The sequence below is a fragment of the Pyricularia pennisetigena genome, assembly GCF_004337985.1.
Source record: "Pyricularia pennisetigena strain Br36 chromosome Unknown Pyricularia_pennisetigena_Br36_Scf_19, whole genome shotgun sequence".
Taxonomy (NCBI): domain Eukaryota; kingdom Fungi; phylum Ascomycota; class Sordariomycetes; order Magnaporthales; family Pyriculariaceae; genus Pyricularia; species Pyricularia pennisetigena.
The window spans coordinates 2398-18979 of record NW_021940931.1 but is presented as its reverse complement, the minus strand read 5'-3'; the positions used below and the strand labels follow the sequence as shown (position 1 = coordinate 18979).

Genomic DNA, 16582 nt, shown 5'->3' with positions numbered 1-16582 from the left:
TATTAGAGACTCAAAAGGCTGATTGAAAAGGCATGTTCTCTCACTAGATTTGGATTCTAAGACTTATCTCTTGAATGTGCCGGTGTACTGTATCGGATTGTTGGTATACATAGTCCTTTTTCTTACCTGGCTGCCGTCCTTGGAAGATAGGCTCATGGTGCTTTTCTGAGCTATCCTACACATTCCGAGATAGTCATGCCCCTCCATAGTTCTTCAGGGTGTTTTATGTTCTATTATTCATCTAGGGAAAAACACCTTTGAGCACAATCTCTTCATATACGCAATCACCCTCCACTGCAACAAAGATAGAAGCAATGTCTTCCACAACCCGATTCGGTACAGGAGCTCTACGGGCAACTAGCCCATACTCGCACCTGCAGGCCCAGTCCCTTTGGTCAGAACAACCTGGTCTGTGTACAAGTGGCCGCTGGTGCAGCTGCTCAGTTTCATCAGTGCCATGCTGCTTGGCTACGATGTCAGCAACGTTGCTAACATCCAGGTGCGCATCGTGACCGACTTTGGTAAAGTCGAACTGCTCACCTGGGTCGCCATCGGCTATACAGTCGTCAACTCCTGCGTCGTGCCGCTTTGCAGCAGGCTGTACATGTTTGGTGATGCGAGGTGGCATGTTTACATTTACGCTTGCATCTGGATGGCGGGTGCTGCCGTCGCGGGAGCTGCGACAAGTATGGATCTCGTCGTGCTCGGGAGGGCGATTATTGTAATTGGGGGTGCTGGGTTATACCAAGGGCATCTCTGTTCTCTACAGGCTGTTTCATCTACAGAAAAGAACACTATTGCTAGCCTCAACCCTGAACTCTAGCATCATGTTCTACAACTATACTTTCTCCATACCCATCGAAGCCTCCCGTTGCCAGGCCCTAATCGGCGTCGGCTTTGCTATCGGTATATTGCTTGGCTCCGTCGTCGGTGGCGCCTTTGCTGAGAATCACTCGACAACCTGGCGCTGGACCATGTACATCAATATTTCCGTCCTGGTGTTCCTCGTCGTCGGCTGGATTTCCTTTTTACCCACTCTGCATCTCGGTCAACAGTTACATCTTCGGCATTTTCGGCATTCCCTCGTTACTATCCCTTATACATTAGGCATTATTTGTTGAAACAAGTGCTGAGTTTACTCAATCGTGTCTCCAGCTCCCCATCAAGCATTGAAGCTTGCCTGAGCCCTAGGAGACTGGGCTCAGATTGTGCCGGTAAGGCGACATTCACAGTTCAAGGCAGGATGCCCAGAAGAGCATGCCGTATTGTAATATCCCAAATTTAAACGTAGAAACATAACTCGAAAGGAAACATCAGAGACGTAGTAAGATGATACATTTTTCTCTCCCACTGCACACTTTAAGCACTGAAGAATGGAAAATATACTTACGTGTAGAGGTGGATGACTAAAGGAGTGCAGAGTTTCGGGTATAAAGTTCACTCGCTGGATTGTCAAATAACAGAGCTTTTCAAACCACGCAGACTATGTGCTGGGCTGCGGTTTACACTTGCCGTTTTCTTGATGAAGGTTCCTTGCCGCCGCTCGTGTGAACTCAGTTCCACAGTCTGAGCAGGTTGCCTTCGTGGCTTGACCTGACTTTTCTCGTTGGTGCCTCAAAAGGTTGCTGAACGTTGAAAAGCTGCGACCGTTGCATCCATGCTCCCAACACTGCAGTTTGGGCCGGCTCACCATTTGGACGTTGTGTGCTGTGTCTTGCTGTTGTATATGCTGAGTTATCGACACTTCGGGATCTGCAGCTGATATCGTGTTCGTATTAACAATTTCAGGTACCTGTTTCTGATACAACTGGCCCTGCGGTTGTAGGTTGGCATAACTGTGGGAGTGTTATCCTGTAGCCTTGTAATAAATCATCACACAAAAAGGAACTAGCTCACCTATAATTTGAATCTAGTCCGAAACTCGTCGTCCCGTATGCAGGCAGACATTCTGGCAAGTACAGCCCCTCTTGGAAAGCCGGGGAAATCGTCTGGCTGTGGGGGTCAGATAAAATAACTGGGTACGTTGTAAGGCTGTAAGGTGTTGCAGTAAGAGGCGTCTGTGGTTCGATGAGTAACGATGGTTGGTTTTGGTCTATTTTTTGAACCGGGAAAGAAGCAGATGATGTAGCATCTGCAATAGGCACGGAAGGTTGTCCGCGTATCGTGTCGCCGGGCAGCCAGGTGGTAGCGTCGGCGTATGCATCAGGAGCGTCCAGATTGCTTAGTTCAGTGGTCGTTTGGCTGACGTTTGCTCCTATCCAACTTGCAATGTTTTGAGTACTCGGAAAAGTTGGCTTCCCCTTATGTTCCGACACGGGTCGGGCTTTTGATGTGAAGGTGCAGGCCTTATTCAACCGGATACAGTTGCTGCAATCTCTAGAGTCCTCAGAAGAAATAATGCACCTGATTCTTCGCTTCCTGCACTGCTCTGCGGGTGGGGAAGGACTTTTAGTCAGTTTTGAAACATATGCGAGTCTCCTCGGCATTCCAAAAAGTTCGTTGCTGGCTGGCCGACACAACGACTTACCACAAGCAACAGAGATTCGGCGGTAACGTAGCTTGTGTTTTTTATCTCTTTTTTGCAAAGCTGTTGCATCCAGCCTAAATGTGGAGATAAGGTTTGGATCACGGTCACTTCCTGGCGAGTAACTATGGTCGGGATCGATGTCGCATACTTTTCCAGCCCCGTTTTGTGGTTTATATCCGAGCTGCATGCAAGCCGGTTGCGTAAAATCCACACGGGGTACCTGTTGTGTCACTATAAATGTTGACTGCGGGTACGGCAATGTCTCTGCTTTGACTTGCGAGCCTGTTATGGCAGCTTTAAGTGCGTCCGTCGCGGCCTCGGGGTGGGTGATGTGACTATCCTGTGTTGTGAAGTTCCTGCGGGGTCTAGCCGGGAAACTACCGGTGCCGCTTTGGATCACCGAGTACGGAGCTCGCGATGAATCTACCTCACACGCCTCAGGGCTTTGCTGATCGTTCCTAGTGTACTTAAGATTATGTAAACCCAGGTTGTCCCTCTCTCTGATCTTGCGCCCTATTATCATGGTCAGCCAAATACTCAAAACGCCGTGCTTCGGTTGAAACGGATGTATGCGTACGATAATTCCGCTGCACGACGCTATTTTCAATGCGGCTCCTCTCTCTTAGACCCCCGGCCTCAGTCCAGTCTTCTAAAGCGCCTTTCGACTTGCTCGAGACGCCGTGTTGTCTTGTGTCCTGTGACGATGTTGACTGCGTTTCTGAATGGCTCTGCATATTTGCATCAAAGGTTTGCGGGGTGAACGTAACCTGATGACCAGCCTGTGTTTCTGGATCGCCTGCGAATTTCATTTCTGAGTAGTGTATGAGATGACATGTAGGTGGATCTGGATGATCTTGAATTTTTGTGCCGGGTATATGGTCGTTAGATATATGTGGAAAGTTGTGGCTGTAGCTCTTCTGATAAGCCTGGGGCAACTGTCCCTTACTTATATACAGGAAAGGGTGTATTCCAGAATATGCCATAAGCCTTTGCCGTCCTACGTTGGTGGTCGACATACAAAAACATGTACGGCTATTCCGGTTGATGAAACAGGCAACCATATGGCATATTTGATCAAGAACTTAGCTCCTCATTGGTGTAAAGAATTACGGGATCTCCGAGTTTTTCTTTGGCGAAAGCGACAAAGAATATTCGTTGCTGCACTAGATTTGAAATAACTAGCACGGTTGACAAAGGTGGTGGAATCGGCCGCAGATCGACGAATGAATGAAAATAGGAAGGCGACAATCACTTTTTTCAGGTGGCAACGAGTTTGTTGTTGACGATCAACAGCAACAGAGGGAGTGCAACGTTTGGGCACCTCGCTTACAAGTTGCAGGGATACTTTTAAGGACCCGAGCTCGCCGCCGTAATCTCCTACCCTCAACAAGCCACTGCCTGCAAGGCATCTGAGCCATTTGGTTTTGAGCAGGGAGGTTCAAGCAGGTATGACGAAGAGTCGGGGGTGAAGTTGATGCTGGTCGTCAGGGGTGCATTCCGGCACTCAACTGTAATTTGTTTTGCGTCGATCTGCACTTTGCAAGGTTTCTCTCCCTAGCTGCTTCTCAGGGAAGTATAGTTTGAGAAGGCGGGCATTCAGTCTCTGAGAAGTGTTGCAGTGCCTTTAGGCACTGGGCTGATATGCAACGAATATACCTTTCAAAGCAACCCAACCCTTCCAAAACAGCGCTGGTGAACCATGGCAAATAAATGCAACCAATAACGACCTAATTTGGCCTGAGAGCTGCCAGGACCTCGGCCTTGGCTATCGCAGCTGACTGTGTTCAAGCAATTCCAGGGGGATATCGGAAGTGTTCCCGAGTGTTCGCCCTGGCTTCACCACAACGTCAGGTCTTCTCAAATTGCAAGATGGTGTCAAAAGCCGTCTGACTTTGTATTGGGAACGTTAACGTTGCGTACCCCCTGACCGCCCCCCGCCCCCCCCTGATTGTACCCCCTTTTACACCAAAACTTACCTTTTGGAAAACGTTATGATAAATCGAAGAAAAATCGTATCGATACCGTCTTAAAATTGTATATAGAAATTTAATAATATAATCCATACCGAAACGGATTTTTGGGTACGTATAACATATGTGACATTTGGACCATGAGATGACCAGACCCTAACCCTGACCCCTGGCCAACGGCCCACCAGGGTGATACCTTTATTTACGTCGCGTCAAGCTCAGAACTTTGTTTGTTTCCTTTCTTCTCCTCAGAGTAGAATCTTCGTCGATAGGCGCCAATAGACTAGCTTCCGTGCTATGCTTACCCTGGCCGTGACACAATTCTACTCTCTAAAGAATCGCTGGCCTAGCGATTAACAAATAAGGCGCAACAACTTATCTTTACGCCGCTGGCGAGCGACGAAAATAAATCCGCACCCGACAGACCCGACCCGACCGGAGTTCGACAGGAACGGCAATTCCAGTCCCCGACCACGACCGATCCGACCTATGCCCAGGCTGAAGGACCATCCACCTGCGAGCAGGAAATCACAAAGATTGATTACGAACCAGACGGAGCAAACAGACCGCCCCATCGACGACCCGACCCGATCAGAAAGCGAAACAGACTTTCGCCCAGGCACCAAGTCCAGTGTCGAGGACGAAATCGAAGTTGCATCTTCTTCGCGGTCCCCGGAGCTCAACGTGAACGCACAAGAAAACAACCCCAGAATGATGGGCGACGCAAACGACCCAGCCAGCGAGATCGCTAGGCTAGAAGCGGAAATACTTAGGCTAAGAAACGCGTTGAGAAACGACACACCCAGCCCCAGGCCCTACAGAGAATTAAGGCACCGAGAGCCATCAGTGGAAAGTGCATTCGGCGGAACGAGTTTCAAAGCAAAAGGGATGGCCGCTTGGCCAGCCTTTACCGAGTTCCAAGGAACAGGCGGCATCAACCCTGCTTACAATGACAAAGCAAAAGCCAGAGCCGATTCACCCCCAAAGTTCGCAGGAGACAAGACGCAATTTGATAGCTGGCTGATAAAGGTGGCCGACAAATTCGAAGAAGATGTCGCCATTTTTAGGACTGAGAAAAGTCGGATGCGTTACCTGATGAATTTGCTCGAGGACAAAGCCGAGAAAGCAATGATTACTCGTTACGTTTCAGTTACACGCCCCTTTTCATCAGCAGCCGAAATGATCCAAATCCTAGAATCCATGTACCACGACCCCAACCAGTCCATAGCTGCCAGAGAAGCCCTTAAGAAACACGAGTTTGAGCTAGGCAAGGGCCAAGATATCCACGAGTTTATTGCCACGTTTAATTCACTAGCCCAGCAAGCAAAGGTTCGGGAAGAAGACTGGAAGCAAACCTTGTGGGGATGTATACCCGCCGACCTCGATCACCGTCTGCTGCACGATAGTGAGAACATCGACATAGACTACGAGACGTTTTGCCAGTACGTTACCAAAGCCGTCTACAGCAACCAACTGGCACAAGAAAGGCGCAAAGACCGAGAGAGCACCGACAAGACCAGCACGAAGAACGAGACCCGGAGCAGGCAGAAAACAGCTTCGACGAAAGTCCGTTCGCGCTACAAGCCCAAAGATTATCAAGGGGATAGAACGGAACCAATCACGATGGCTAAGGCCGGTCGCTCACTGACTTATGAGGAGAAAAAGGCGCATTGGGATGCCAACACCTGTTTCATGTGCGGAAGGGGTGGCCATAATTCCAAAGATTGTCCCGAAAAAGAGAGAATAAGGGATGTCAAAGCAGTGAAGCCGAAGCAACAAACGAGTAGCTTAGATTCGGAAACCACAGACGAATCGGGAAAAGAGTGAGACCGCCGCAAGCCTCCTCGGTGGTCCAGATGTCTACGATAGCTCAGATTGGTAGTAACCCACGACCTAAATCTTTCATCATTCGAACTCAGATACAGGTTAATGGCGTAGCACTATCAGTTAAAGCTCTTTGTGACACCGGAGCAGACATTTCTCTTTTGATCAGCCCAGCAATCGCTGAACAAGCCGCAGAACGGCTAGGAGCCCGGCTTCAAAGGTTAAAAACCCCGCTACTTTTGTCGGATTACCGCAAACAGGACGCAGGACGCATTACGCACAAACTAAAAGCGACCTTGGAAATCGATGGACGCCGGTTCAGCAACCAAATGTTTTACGTGACGGAAAGTGGACATGATATGTTTATTGGGCAGGATTGGCTAGTTGAACAGGATGTTTGGATCCACCCGAAAACGCAAACGTTCGCATGGCCTGAAAGGACACCGTCGCTGGCAAAATTCTCGCCAGCCATTAGACTTCCGAACATGTTGGACAAGCCCGATCCGGTTGCACAAGCCGATGCAGAGCGGCGCGACCGAGCATTCGAACGGGAAACCAAAAGTGTGCAAATACTTGGACGACCGTGGCGCCAAACAACCTTTTTAGAACCCAGACCAACGACCCCGGTCGTCTTGGGTGAGGACCGAGACGTTGTAAACATAGCCGCCCTTCAACACAAACTGGACACCGACCCCCGACAAAAGCGATGGAAATCGTGCCCAATACCCACGCAGCCCATCACGTTAGAAATTGGACCCGAAAAACCCGCCATCAGCCTATCTGCCGTCGGCCGTTCGTACCAATGGAAAACCAACAAGGGAGAACCAATCCCGTTCCCGGAAGATGAAGACCCCGACCATGTCGAACTGGTCCGAAGCAAACTGCCATCCCGACTCGCTCACCTGGAGGGATTCTTTTCGAAAGCAGCTTCCACCAACCTGCCTCCACATCGCCCAGGGCACGATGTAATTTTGGAGCTAGACAAGCCGAAAACAGGATCGCCTCCGACGTACAGGACACCTGTGGAATTCCTGCCGCTCGAAAAGGAAACAGTCGACGAGCTGCTGCGCATTGGGTTTATCGAACCCTGTATGCAGGCCGACCCAGCGCCTGTCCTGTTCGTACCTAAACCACACTCCAAAGAACGCCGTTTTTGCACCGACTACCGATGGATCAACCAGTTTTTGAAAGATCGATTCGTACCAGCCCCGGATGTCAACGGAACTATTTTTAATTGTCGCAATGCAAAGAGGTTTACAAAAATCGACATTATTCGAGCTTTCAACCGGTTACGTATGGCGGTTGGCTCAGAGTACCTCACTGCTTTTCGCACCCGACAGGGCACCTTTCAATGGAAGGTGCTTCCCTTTGGGCTAAAGGTCGGCCCAGCTTGGTGGCAGTCATTTATCAACGCTCAGCTAAATGAACTTTTGGACTTGTTCGCCAGCGCATACGCCGACGATGTTTTGGTTTATTCCGACGGAAACGAAGAAGAACATTGGGACCAAGTAGAAGAGGTTATTTACCGATTAAGCCGAGTCGACCTCCAGGGAGATATTAAAAAGTCTCGATTCAACGTTACCACGGTCGATTATCTTGGCATCGTTATGGACGCAGGTCTGGGCATCCGTATCGATCCAGACAAACTGCAGGCAATTAGCGATTGGAAGTTCGAAGACCTCACGTCCAAAACAGCCGTGCGTTCCTTTTTGGGATTGTGCAATTACATTCGAATGTTTTGCCACCATGCCAGCAGCGTCGCTGAGCCGTTGAACCGACTGTTGAAGAAAGACGCCAAATTCGCTATGGGCCCCGAACAGAGGCGAGCATTTGAGGAAATGAAACGTTTAGCCTGCGATGCACCGGTTATGGCATTTTTTACCCCAGGCCGACCGACCAAGGTAGAAACCGACGCCTCACGCAACGCGACCGGCGGAGCAATCTGGCAACAGCAACCGGGTGGAGAATGGAAGCCTGTGGGATATTTCTCAAAAACGATGACCCCAGCAGAACGCGCATACCCGATCCAAGACCGAGAGCTGCTGGCAGTGGTTCAAACGCTGAAACATTACGAACCAGAATTGTTGGGGACAAGCTTTTTCGTGGTTACAGACCACCAAGCTTTAGTTTACTATTCCACAAAACGACTCCTTTCGACTCGACAGGTGCGTTGGGCAGATTTCCTGGCCAACTTCAACATTACGTTTCAGTACCGCCGCGGCAAAGACAATATAGCCGCCGATGCCCTGTCCCGCAAGACGGCAGACCTTCCAACAGTTAAAGCTCGGGAAAAAGAAGAACGAACAATGACTTTAATCCCACCTGAGAAGATCACACCTACGGTGGCCGCCGTCAGCACTGCCGACCCAAACGCCCACGTGGTGAGCGGCGCAGATTTGGTAGACCTAATACGACAAGAGAACGAAAAGCAAAAGCTAGGCCAACACCAAGGAAAGCTAGTCGTCCCGGAAACGACTTTAGACGGACAGATTTTTTTGAGGACCGCTCTGATCCGTGAAGCTCACGAGCCCAAAATATTCGCCCACGCAGGACAGAACAAGACGATACAAATGATCAAAAGACGGTATTTTTGGGAGGGCATGAGTCAAACCATTCGGAAATACATCAAAAACTGTCACGACTGCGAGCGAAATAAAGGCAGACACGACAAGACCCCGGGCCTATTGCATCCGCTACCGATACCGAATTACGTTTGGGAACATGTAGCAGTTGACGGAAAGGACATGCCCAAAGACAAGTTCGGATACGACTACGTGTGGGTGTTCGTTTGCAAGTTCAGTCGCCTGATAGCCACCATCCCAGGACAGAAGACCGACACAGCAGAAATCCTGGCCTCCCGATATTACCGATACCTATACCGTTTCCTAGGACTACCTTTCGTTTGGATTAGCGACAACGCCGGGCCGTTCATCTCCGAATTCATGGCGACGATAAATGAACTCACGGGTACTAAACACCGACACGGCAGCGCCCTGCACCCTCAAACACAAGGTGCCGTAGAGATAACCAACCAGGAACTGGACCAAAAGCTGCGGTTTTATATCGACAAATACCAGACCAGTTGGAGCGTACATTTGCCTGCTTTGGATTTTGCCCACAACGCCGCGTGGCATTCCAGCCTTGGTATGTGCCCGTTAAAGGTAGTGCTCGGGACCGAACCCCGAAACCCGCTGTCCACCGACCTGCCAACCACGACCGTTGATTCAGACCAGAAACGAAAAGCGCTGCAGATCGTCCGCCAGACTAAAGAAGTCCAAGAGTTGGCTCGCCAAAACGCGCTAAAAACGCAGGCGAGGCAGGAAGAACAAGCCAACAAAAAGCGGCGACCAGTAGATTTTGGGGTTAACGACTATGTTTTCGTCAAGAAAAAAGGGTTTCCGACGACCGCACCGACGACCAGACTGGATTCACAGTGGACCGGACCATGGCAGATTCTAGAAGAACGAGGATATAGCTATATTCTGGACGTACCTGAATCGTTTAAAGGAAAAAACTTGTTCCACGCAGACCGCCTCCGCAAAGCCGCAATGGACCCATTACCACAACAGAAAAGAGAGCCGCCTCCGCCAGAAGAGATCAACGGAGAACCAGAGTTTGTGGTCGATAAAGTTCTAGCGTCCCGATTATTTGGCCGGAGTAAGACATTGCAATACCAGGTCGTATGGCAAGGATGTGATCCAGACGACACGTGGTACCCGGCTGAAAATTTCAAGAATTCAGCGACAGCCCTTGACGACTTCCACAAGAAGTACAAAGATGCCGCAGGACCGCCGAAGCGATTGGCAATCTGGATAAAAGCCGCTGCCGAGGATAAGTTGGACGAACCGAATCAGGAGGATAACGTGGCGGAGCATGGAGAGTTAAACGGTAAAAGGAAAAAGCGACGACATGGTTAACTTGACAAGAGCCTCGCATGATCTCCTGCGTCGACATACGAGGTTTGGAAGGGGGTAGTGTGACATTTGGACCATGAGATCACCAGACCCTAACCCTGACCCTGGACCAACGACCCACCAGGGTGATACCTTTATCGACGTCGCGTCAAGCTCAGAACTTTGTTTGTTTCCTTTCCTCTCCTCAGAGTAGAATCTTCGTCGATAGGCGCCAATAGACTAGCTTCCGTGCTATGCTTACCCTGGCCGTGACAACTATTATTATTATTATTATTATTATTATTATTATTATTATTATTATTATTATTATTATTATTATTATTATTATTATTATTACTATTATTTATTAAAAAAAAGTCGTATGCATATAATTAAGCTATTATTGTAAAGGCTGCACGCTGGCGGTAACCATTTCGCAAAAGCAAACAACATCGCAAGCCGAGCCTTGCGTTTCTTCAGGAGTGGCCAAGTCCTAAACAGATTACGTAGTTCAGCCTAGTATCGTATCCCTGTCACTGGGCTTTCTCCCGACCCACCCTGGCCTCCTTGCTTGCTGTTGCAGGCTATATTTACCAAAGTCACTGGCATTAGTCATTGACGGAGGCCTTCGTTTTTGACGATGTTTTTAGTGTAACACTTACTACATAGCCAACAAGGGTCCCTCAGTCTGGCCTTCATAACGCAGGAGGCCAACCATTCGCGGGCGGCGAGAAAACATGTAGCGAACCAGCCCAAACAAGGCATCCAGTACCATAAAGCGAACGGGACAAACAGATGGTAGGTCAGACAGCATGGACAGGAAGCAGGCACACGTTCCGATTCGCGAGCTTGCGAATCACGATGCATAATTACAAGGTTATTGTGTGACGGGGCGCTACATACAAAATTGTTACTGTTTATTTTGGTTGTGTGCCTTGTTGGCAAATAGTGAGGTATGCGTGAAAAGAATTTGAGCAATCGGGAGTGGACCAATTAACGTTAGTTAGTTGTCATTGATTGCAGCTTTAAATTGTAAAAACTTGAGAATAGTTTGCTGTTTTGCGTATTGCATTTTGGTGGGCCATTTATTTCACGTTGGGGGAGGGTGGTCAGCAATGTGAAGAAAATACTGCATAAACGACACCGTACCGACCTCGGGCCTCGGACAGCTTTCCCGTATTGCGCCCACCCACCCCGTTTCGACTTCTCCCTTCAACCACTCCCTTTCGACGAGCATCGTCGGCAGGTTTGTGGACAATACAAAAACTCGAGTGTATGCTTCCCCCGATCTGGATTGTCTTCCTCCCTCATAGCTCCTTAACCCAGCAAGACAAATCACTGTTTACTATTCAATACAATTACTCACTCTGGAAAACACGGCAAAACTTCTAAGCAAAGGCAAGCCTCCAAACTGTAACCCGGGATTTGGTGTTTGTGATATATCGCACTAATACTCACCTTCTCTCATTTAATAGATGGCCGCCTCGAACGAATATCAAGCTGGGCAACGCCTGTGTGTTCAAATCGTCCACCGAGACAGGTGTGGTCAAAGTCTCCGACTGTAACAGTACCTCATGCCCAAACTCGACGAGCTATGTACCTCCCAAGAAATAAGGGACACCGGGTGACGCAGGCTTGTCTGTTTTACAATATGCAGGCCGGCAGTTGGGACCTGGGTTTGAAAGGCCTTTAGGGGGTTCAATGGGCATAAAACAAAGTTTCGTGTATTCAACATACAGAACGACAGGAGCTGCGGGAAAAATCGGTCTGGTTAACATATTGTCGAATATATAACATTCGGTATTTAAGAATCCACCACGCTCATTGCAATGTAGATAGCTACACATTTAACAAAGCACATTAACATTCGTTTTCTACCGAATCAGAAAAGACTCGATTAGATAAATTTTACTACCAGCGTGAAAACTTAAGCACCTTTCCCTTGGTTGGCTTGAGTTCGAGTTTAGAGGTCCCTTAACTGGTACTCTTCAGGGGAAGACCCTGACAGCCACACACGAAGCTCGAGCAGGGCCTTCAAGTCATTGTCCGTTCGTGCCACCTTATCTTTTCTATCATACCACCCATGTGTCCGCTTGATTCCATCTAGCGCTGCCCCCGGTGCCGAAGAGCTATCAAAGTCGATGTTGACCGGGACACCATCCTCGGTCATCGCAATGTTGGCTGGGTTCAGATCGTTGTGCACGATGTTGAGAGCGTGCAGGTGTCGGATGCCCGCCTCGATCCCAGCGAGGCAATTCTCGGCGGCCAGCTTCCTAGCAGCCGCAAAGTCTTCCATTTTCATAAACTCGGACTGTGTTTAGGGAGTCCGGGTTGAGCTTGCCCGCGAGAGTTTGCGGGTACCTGGTGAAGCAAAGACCCGTAACGAGCCCTTCGGACACCAGGCATCCGTGGTACGTTGCTACATTCGGGTGCGGGTGCTTTTTCAAGGTCTCGCAGACATTCAGCTCCCGGAGGACGAGGGATGCCAGGTCCACGCTGCCGGCCGCCATAAGATCCGGCCGTTTAACGTAGAAGTCTCCCGGCGTTGGCAGGATAGTGGCTGTAGCGGGTGGTGCTGGGCGATATGAGGCTTTGCGGATAAGGGTAATGTTGTGTAAGAACGACCTGCTGATTTCGGCAGGAACCGTGTGCTGTGGGAATTGGGCGAGAAATGTGTCGTCCTCGTCGGCAAAAAGGACATTGCTGTGTGAGAATACAACTTTCTCACCCACGAGAGAGTACGCTTGGTTAGTCTGCAAAATTCTCATTGCCGCGGTAGGAAAAGGCGATCCGATTTTTTTATGTTGTTTCGTGTCGGAATTGAGGGCAATAGAGAATGTCGTCTACTGGGGGATCTCTTGCCTCCTTGCGAGGCTCTCCTTATTAGGGCACCACAAAGAACTCTGTTGAACGATATACTAGTGTTTAGCGACGGCTCCGAACAGTTTGATCAAAACCAAGGCCACCTGGTGGGATACGGGTTTATTGTATATCGCAAAGGCGAGATAACGGCCCAAGGTTCAGCAGCTTTGGGCGGGCCATGCCACGTTTTTGACGCCGAAACGGTCGGGGCATTGCGCGGCCTCGAGGCAGCCGACGCGAACCCAGGAGACACAATATGGGTGTGTGTTGATAGCGCCTCCGTTATTTGGGGCTTGAGAGGATCCGCGTCACTGTCCTCGCAATGGGCCTATATCCGATTCCACGAACTCGTGGAGGAGCTGAAAGACACAGGCGTCAGCGTCCGCATACGGTGGTGCCCGGGGCATGAAGGAATCGAAGGGAACGAGAAAGCAGACCGCCTAGCGGACGAAGGCGCGAAAGGACCCGCGGACACCGACCCCTGCACGCAAGGCGCGACCGTCAGCGGCATCCAATCCGAGCTTCGGAAGGCAGCCCGAGAGGCCAGCGCGCGATGTTGGCAGGCCAGGAAGACGTCAGATGCATACGACCGGTGGCAATTGGAATACAACCCAACGAAGGAACCAAACGAACTCGGGCTAGCCCGGCGGATTTTGGGGCATTACCTAGCTATGCGGACAGGACACGGGGATTTTCGAGGATAACACAACCGGTTTGCCCACCAGGGCGCAAAAACGCAATGCGCTTGGTGCGATAACTCCACGGCACCAGACCATTTGGTCCACTGCCCAAACAGTGTCAAATTATGGAAAAAGTGGCCCAACGGCCCGACTCGGCGGCCAAATACGCAGACCAGACAAGAGTACCTATATAAGACATTGGGAAACCCACGGGCTTTTGAGGAGTTCGTAGCCATCACTGGCCATTTCACCCTCCCTCCGCGCCAAAAGCGCACCGAACCGGCCCTAGTGGACACCCCCGCGCGCAGCGGTGCGCACGAACAGACGGCGGAAGGCGCCGCAGGCTGGTCATACCTCTGCAGGAATATAAGTTGCAGGGCCGCAGCAGGCACCCACCCCTACATCGTCGCGGGCCCGGCCCGTGTCGATCGATCCGCTATATAGACTTATGTAGACTTAGATAGCGCCCCGTGATGCTCCACGTGCGGCTACATGCGCGGAGAACCGGCGTTGCCGGCGCTCCGCGCGGCCCGGCGTTAATAGACACTACTACTACTACTACTTGTGCGTGTGCAGCGATTCGGGGAGCTTCTCGAACGGTCGGGTCCCTAAGGCTAGGCCCAGCCTTTGCCAAGCGGACGACGGTCGAGATCTGCTGGAAGAGACCCTATCTCTTTCAGCGGAAAACCCGGTTGATAGATAAATGTCAGCGACAAAGCAGTCCTGCGCTGCGCTGGCTGGGCTTAATCCTTAAAACGACACTAACTATAGGAAACAAAAGATAAGAGATAAATGCAGAGAAGACGCAGGTGGGACCTCGTTGCCGCCCGCTCGGACGCCAGGTAGAGCTCGTCCACACTGCCAGACAAAACCGAATCGCGCGCTCGTCTCTTACCGCGGAAGGGAGCGATGGAAATCTCCCCGAACTGGCCCGCTTGGCTTTGCGCAGCTCTCCGCATGTCGGACACGGCTGGCGACTGTTCTAGCACAAGCTGAGCAGGCCAAGCATAAGACCTGACGTTCCAGATCGAGACATCAACAAGTGAAAGTGGGCAAAGTATATCTACGGGCAACTGAGCAGGAAACACAAGAGCGTAAAATCTGGTCGGTGTTGGCTTGTATGGGTCAGGTGATGCGTTCTCATGCGTCAGTCGGGGCACGTGATAAGTCACGTGTATCACTGCGACATAAATAGCCGGGTTTTTCACCGTAGAGGGTTTCTACCGGATCTTAGGAGAGAGCTTCAATCATAGGAATATGTTCGTTTGTTACTTGTTTACTTTATTTTACCAATCGTACGATCACCCAATCCTATCCACAGTCGGGCTAGTTCCCCCCGGGGGTTGAGTGAAGTTCACTGCACAAACTGCGAGAGACAACCTTGAAGTTTTTCTTCACCTGGAACAAAGCAATACAACGGTGCTTAAAATAATCCAACATACATTCAATCATCGGCGCCATGGCTACGTTCATTAAGGCCTTTTCGGCAATTTATGACGTATGTGCAGTCTCGGCTGCCCCATCCAAGTCAGAGACATCTTTCAAGTACGCATTTATATAAATCGCAGACATGCACCCAATGTCTTCTCTATCCTACCAGCCCTTGGTGGCTCCTCTTTGAAACTGCACGCGTATATTCGGGGGAACGGGACAGGACGCCAGAGAATCAAGATCGACGGTTCCCAATGTGGCAAAAGACGTGCCTCACGTAACCAGGCGAGCCAGTCGCACCGCCGGTTCTCCAGCCACAGAAGCTCATTTAGGAGTCCTGTGCATTCCTTGGTCGTATTCCTGAACTCGTCATCGTCAGCATCGTCCCCAGTCAGTCGAAATAAACCCAAGGCCCCCGGTACTGAACATGACATGCGGACACAAAATGCAGTTAGCATTACTGAAGTTATCCAGGAAACTGAGTTAGTAATTTGATTTTACAACAACAAACTAACTGCTACCCGAAGTTTCGGAGTTCTGCTGCAACCCCGCAACAACCCCTCCAAACCTTTTAGTCAAAGATTCTCGCAGCACCATTTTGTCCGTCGACGTGTCATGTCAAAATACGATTACAATGCCATCTTTTCAGGCATTGTACAGACCGAGCGAACGATGCATATTTAGTACACCATATGACAAGTTCTTTTTTTGACCTCCTCAACTGGTGCGTCTTATTGGAGTATCACATGCCGCATTTAATCCTGAAAGCTGCTCATTAGTGATCGTAGTTTTTTCCCGGATCAAGCAGCTCCACCAGCCTTGGCTGACGCCCGTATGCGATATCTGGAAAGGTTATCGCCATATTGCGCTTTTTTGTCACGTGCAGATTTATTAGTGCCTAGATGCTAGCGTACAGCCCTAGGGGCTGGGTTCTGCTGAACCTGTAGACTCGCGTTACGTAAACGCAGTAGGAACGCCGCCTATAAATAGGGGCTCCTAGATCCTAAGGATAGCAGGTTAGTCCTGAATCCTTAAGGATCAGTCTCTAGTCCAAGTGCTATTGTTATAGTGCTATCGTGGATTATTATACGCTGTATTATTGCCTTGTATTTTGTTGATTACCGTGTGCCTAGCCTGTACCCAGTCCCCGGTTGTGACATTTTTGTCTATTTCTTACAGGAATAGCGTCTGGCGGGAGATGTCAAGGGCTGAAAAGGCGGCTGCGAAAGGCAAAACAACGCGCAAAAGCGTCAAAAGAAACCTGGTTCCGTTGGACTCCGCATCAAGGCCCAACACGACGCGCGCTATTTTGGAATAATTAATAATTGAGGCCATAAAGAAGAAGGTCACGCAATGGGCACTTTCTCCGACCTAGTTCTTTTAGAATTCAAGCCA

At 50.0% G+C, this 16582-nt stretch overlaps 2 protein-coding genes across 2 annotated transcripts; both read right to left on the bottom strand.

The window, feature by feature from the left end:
* Positions 1-1483: 1483 nt before the first annotated feature.
* Positions 1484-3336, bottom strand: PpBr36_11373 (uncharacterized protein; the record flags this gene model as incomplete). Its single annotated transcript, XM_029898475.1, has 4 exons — positions 1484-1835; positions 1897-2428; positions 2528-3040; positions 3105-3336. 4 exons carry the CDS (start codon positions 3334-3336, stop codon positions 1484-1486), a joined length of 1629 nt encoding a protein of 542 aa, XP_029743272.1.
* An 8841-nt stretch (positions 3337-12177) lies between these two features.
* On the bottom strand, positions 12178-12982 carry PpBr36_11372 (uncharacterized protein; the record flags this gene model as incomplete). The annotated part of the gene is made up of 2 exons (XM_029898474.1): positions 12178-12525; positions 12599-12982. 2 exons carry the CDS (start codon positions 12980-12982, stop codon positions 12178-12180), a joined length of 732 nt encoding a protein of 243 aa, XP_029743276.1.
* Positions 12983-16582: the final 3600 nt, after the last annotated feature.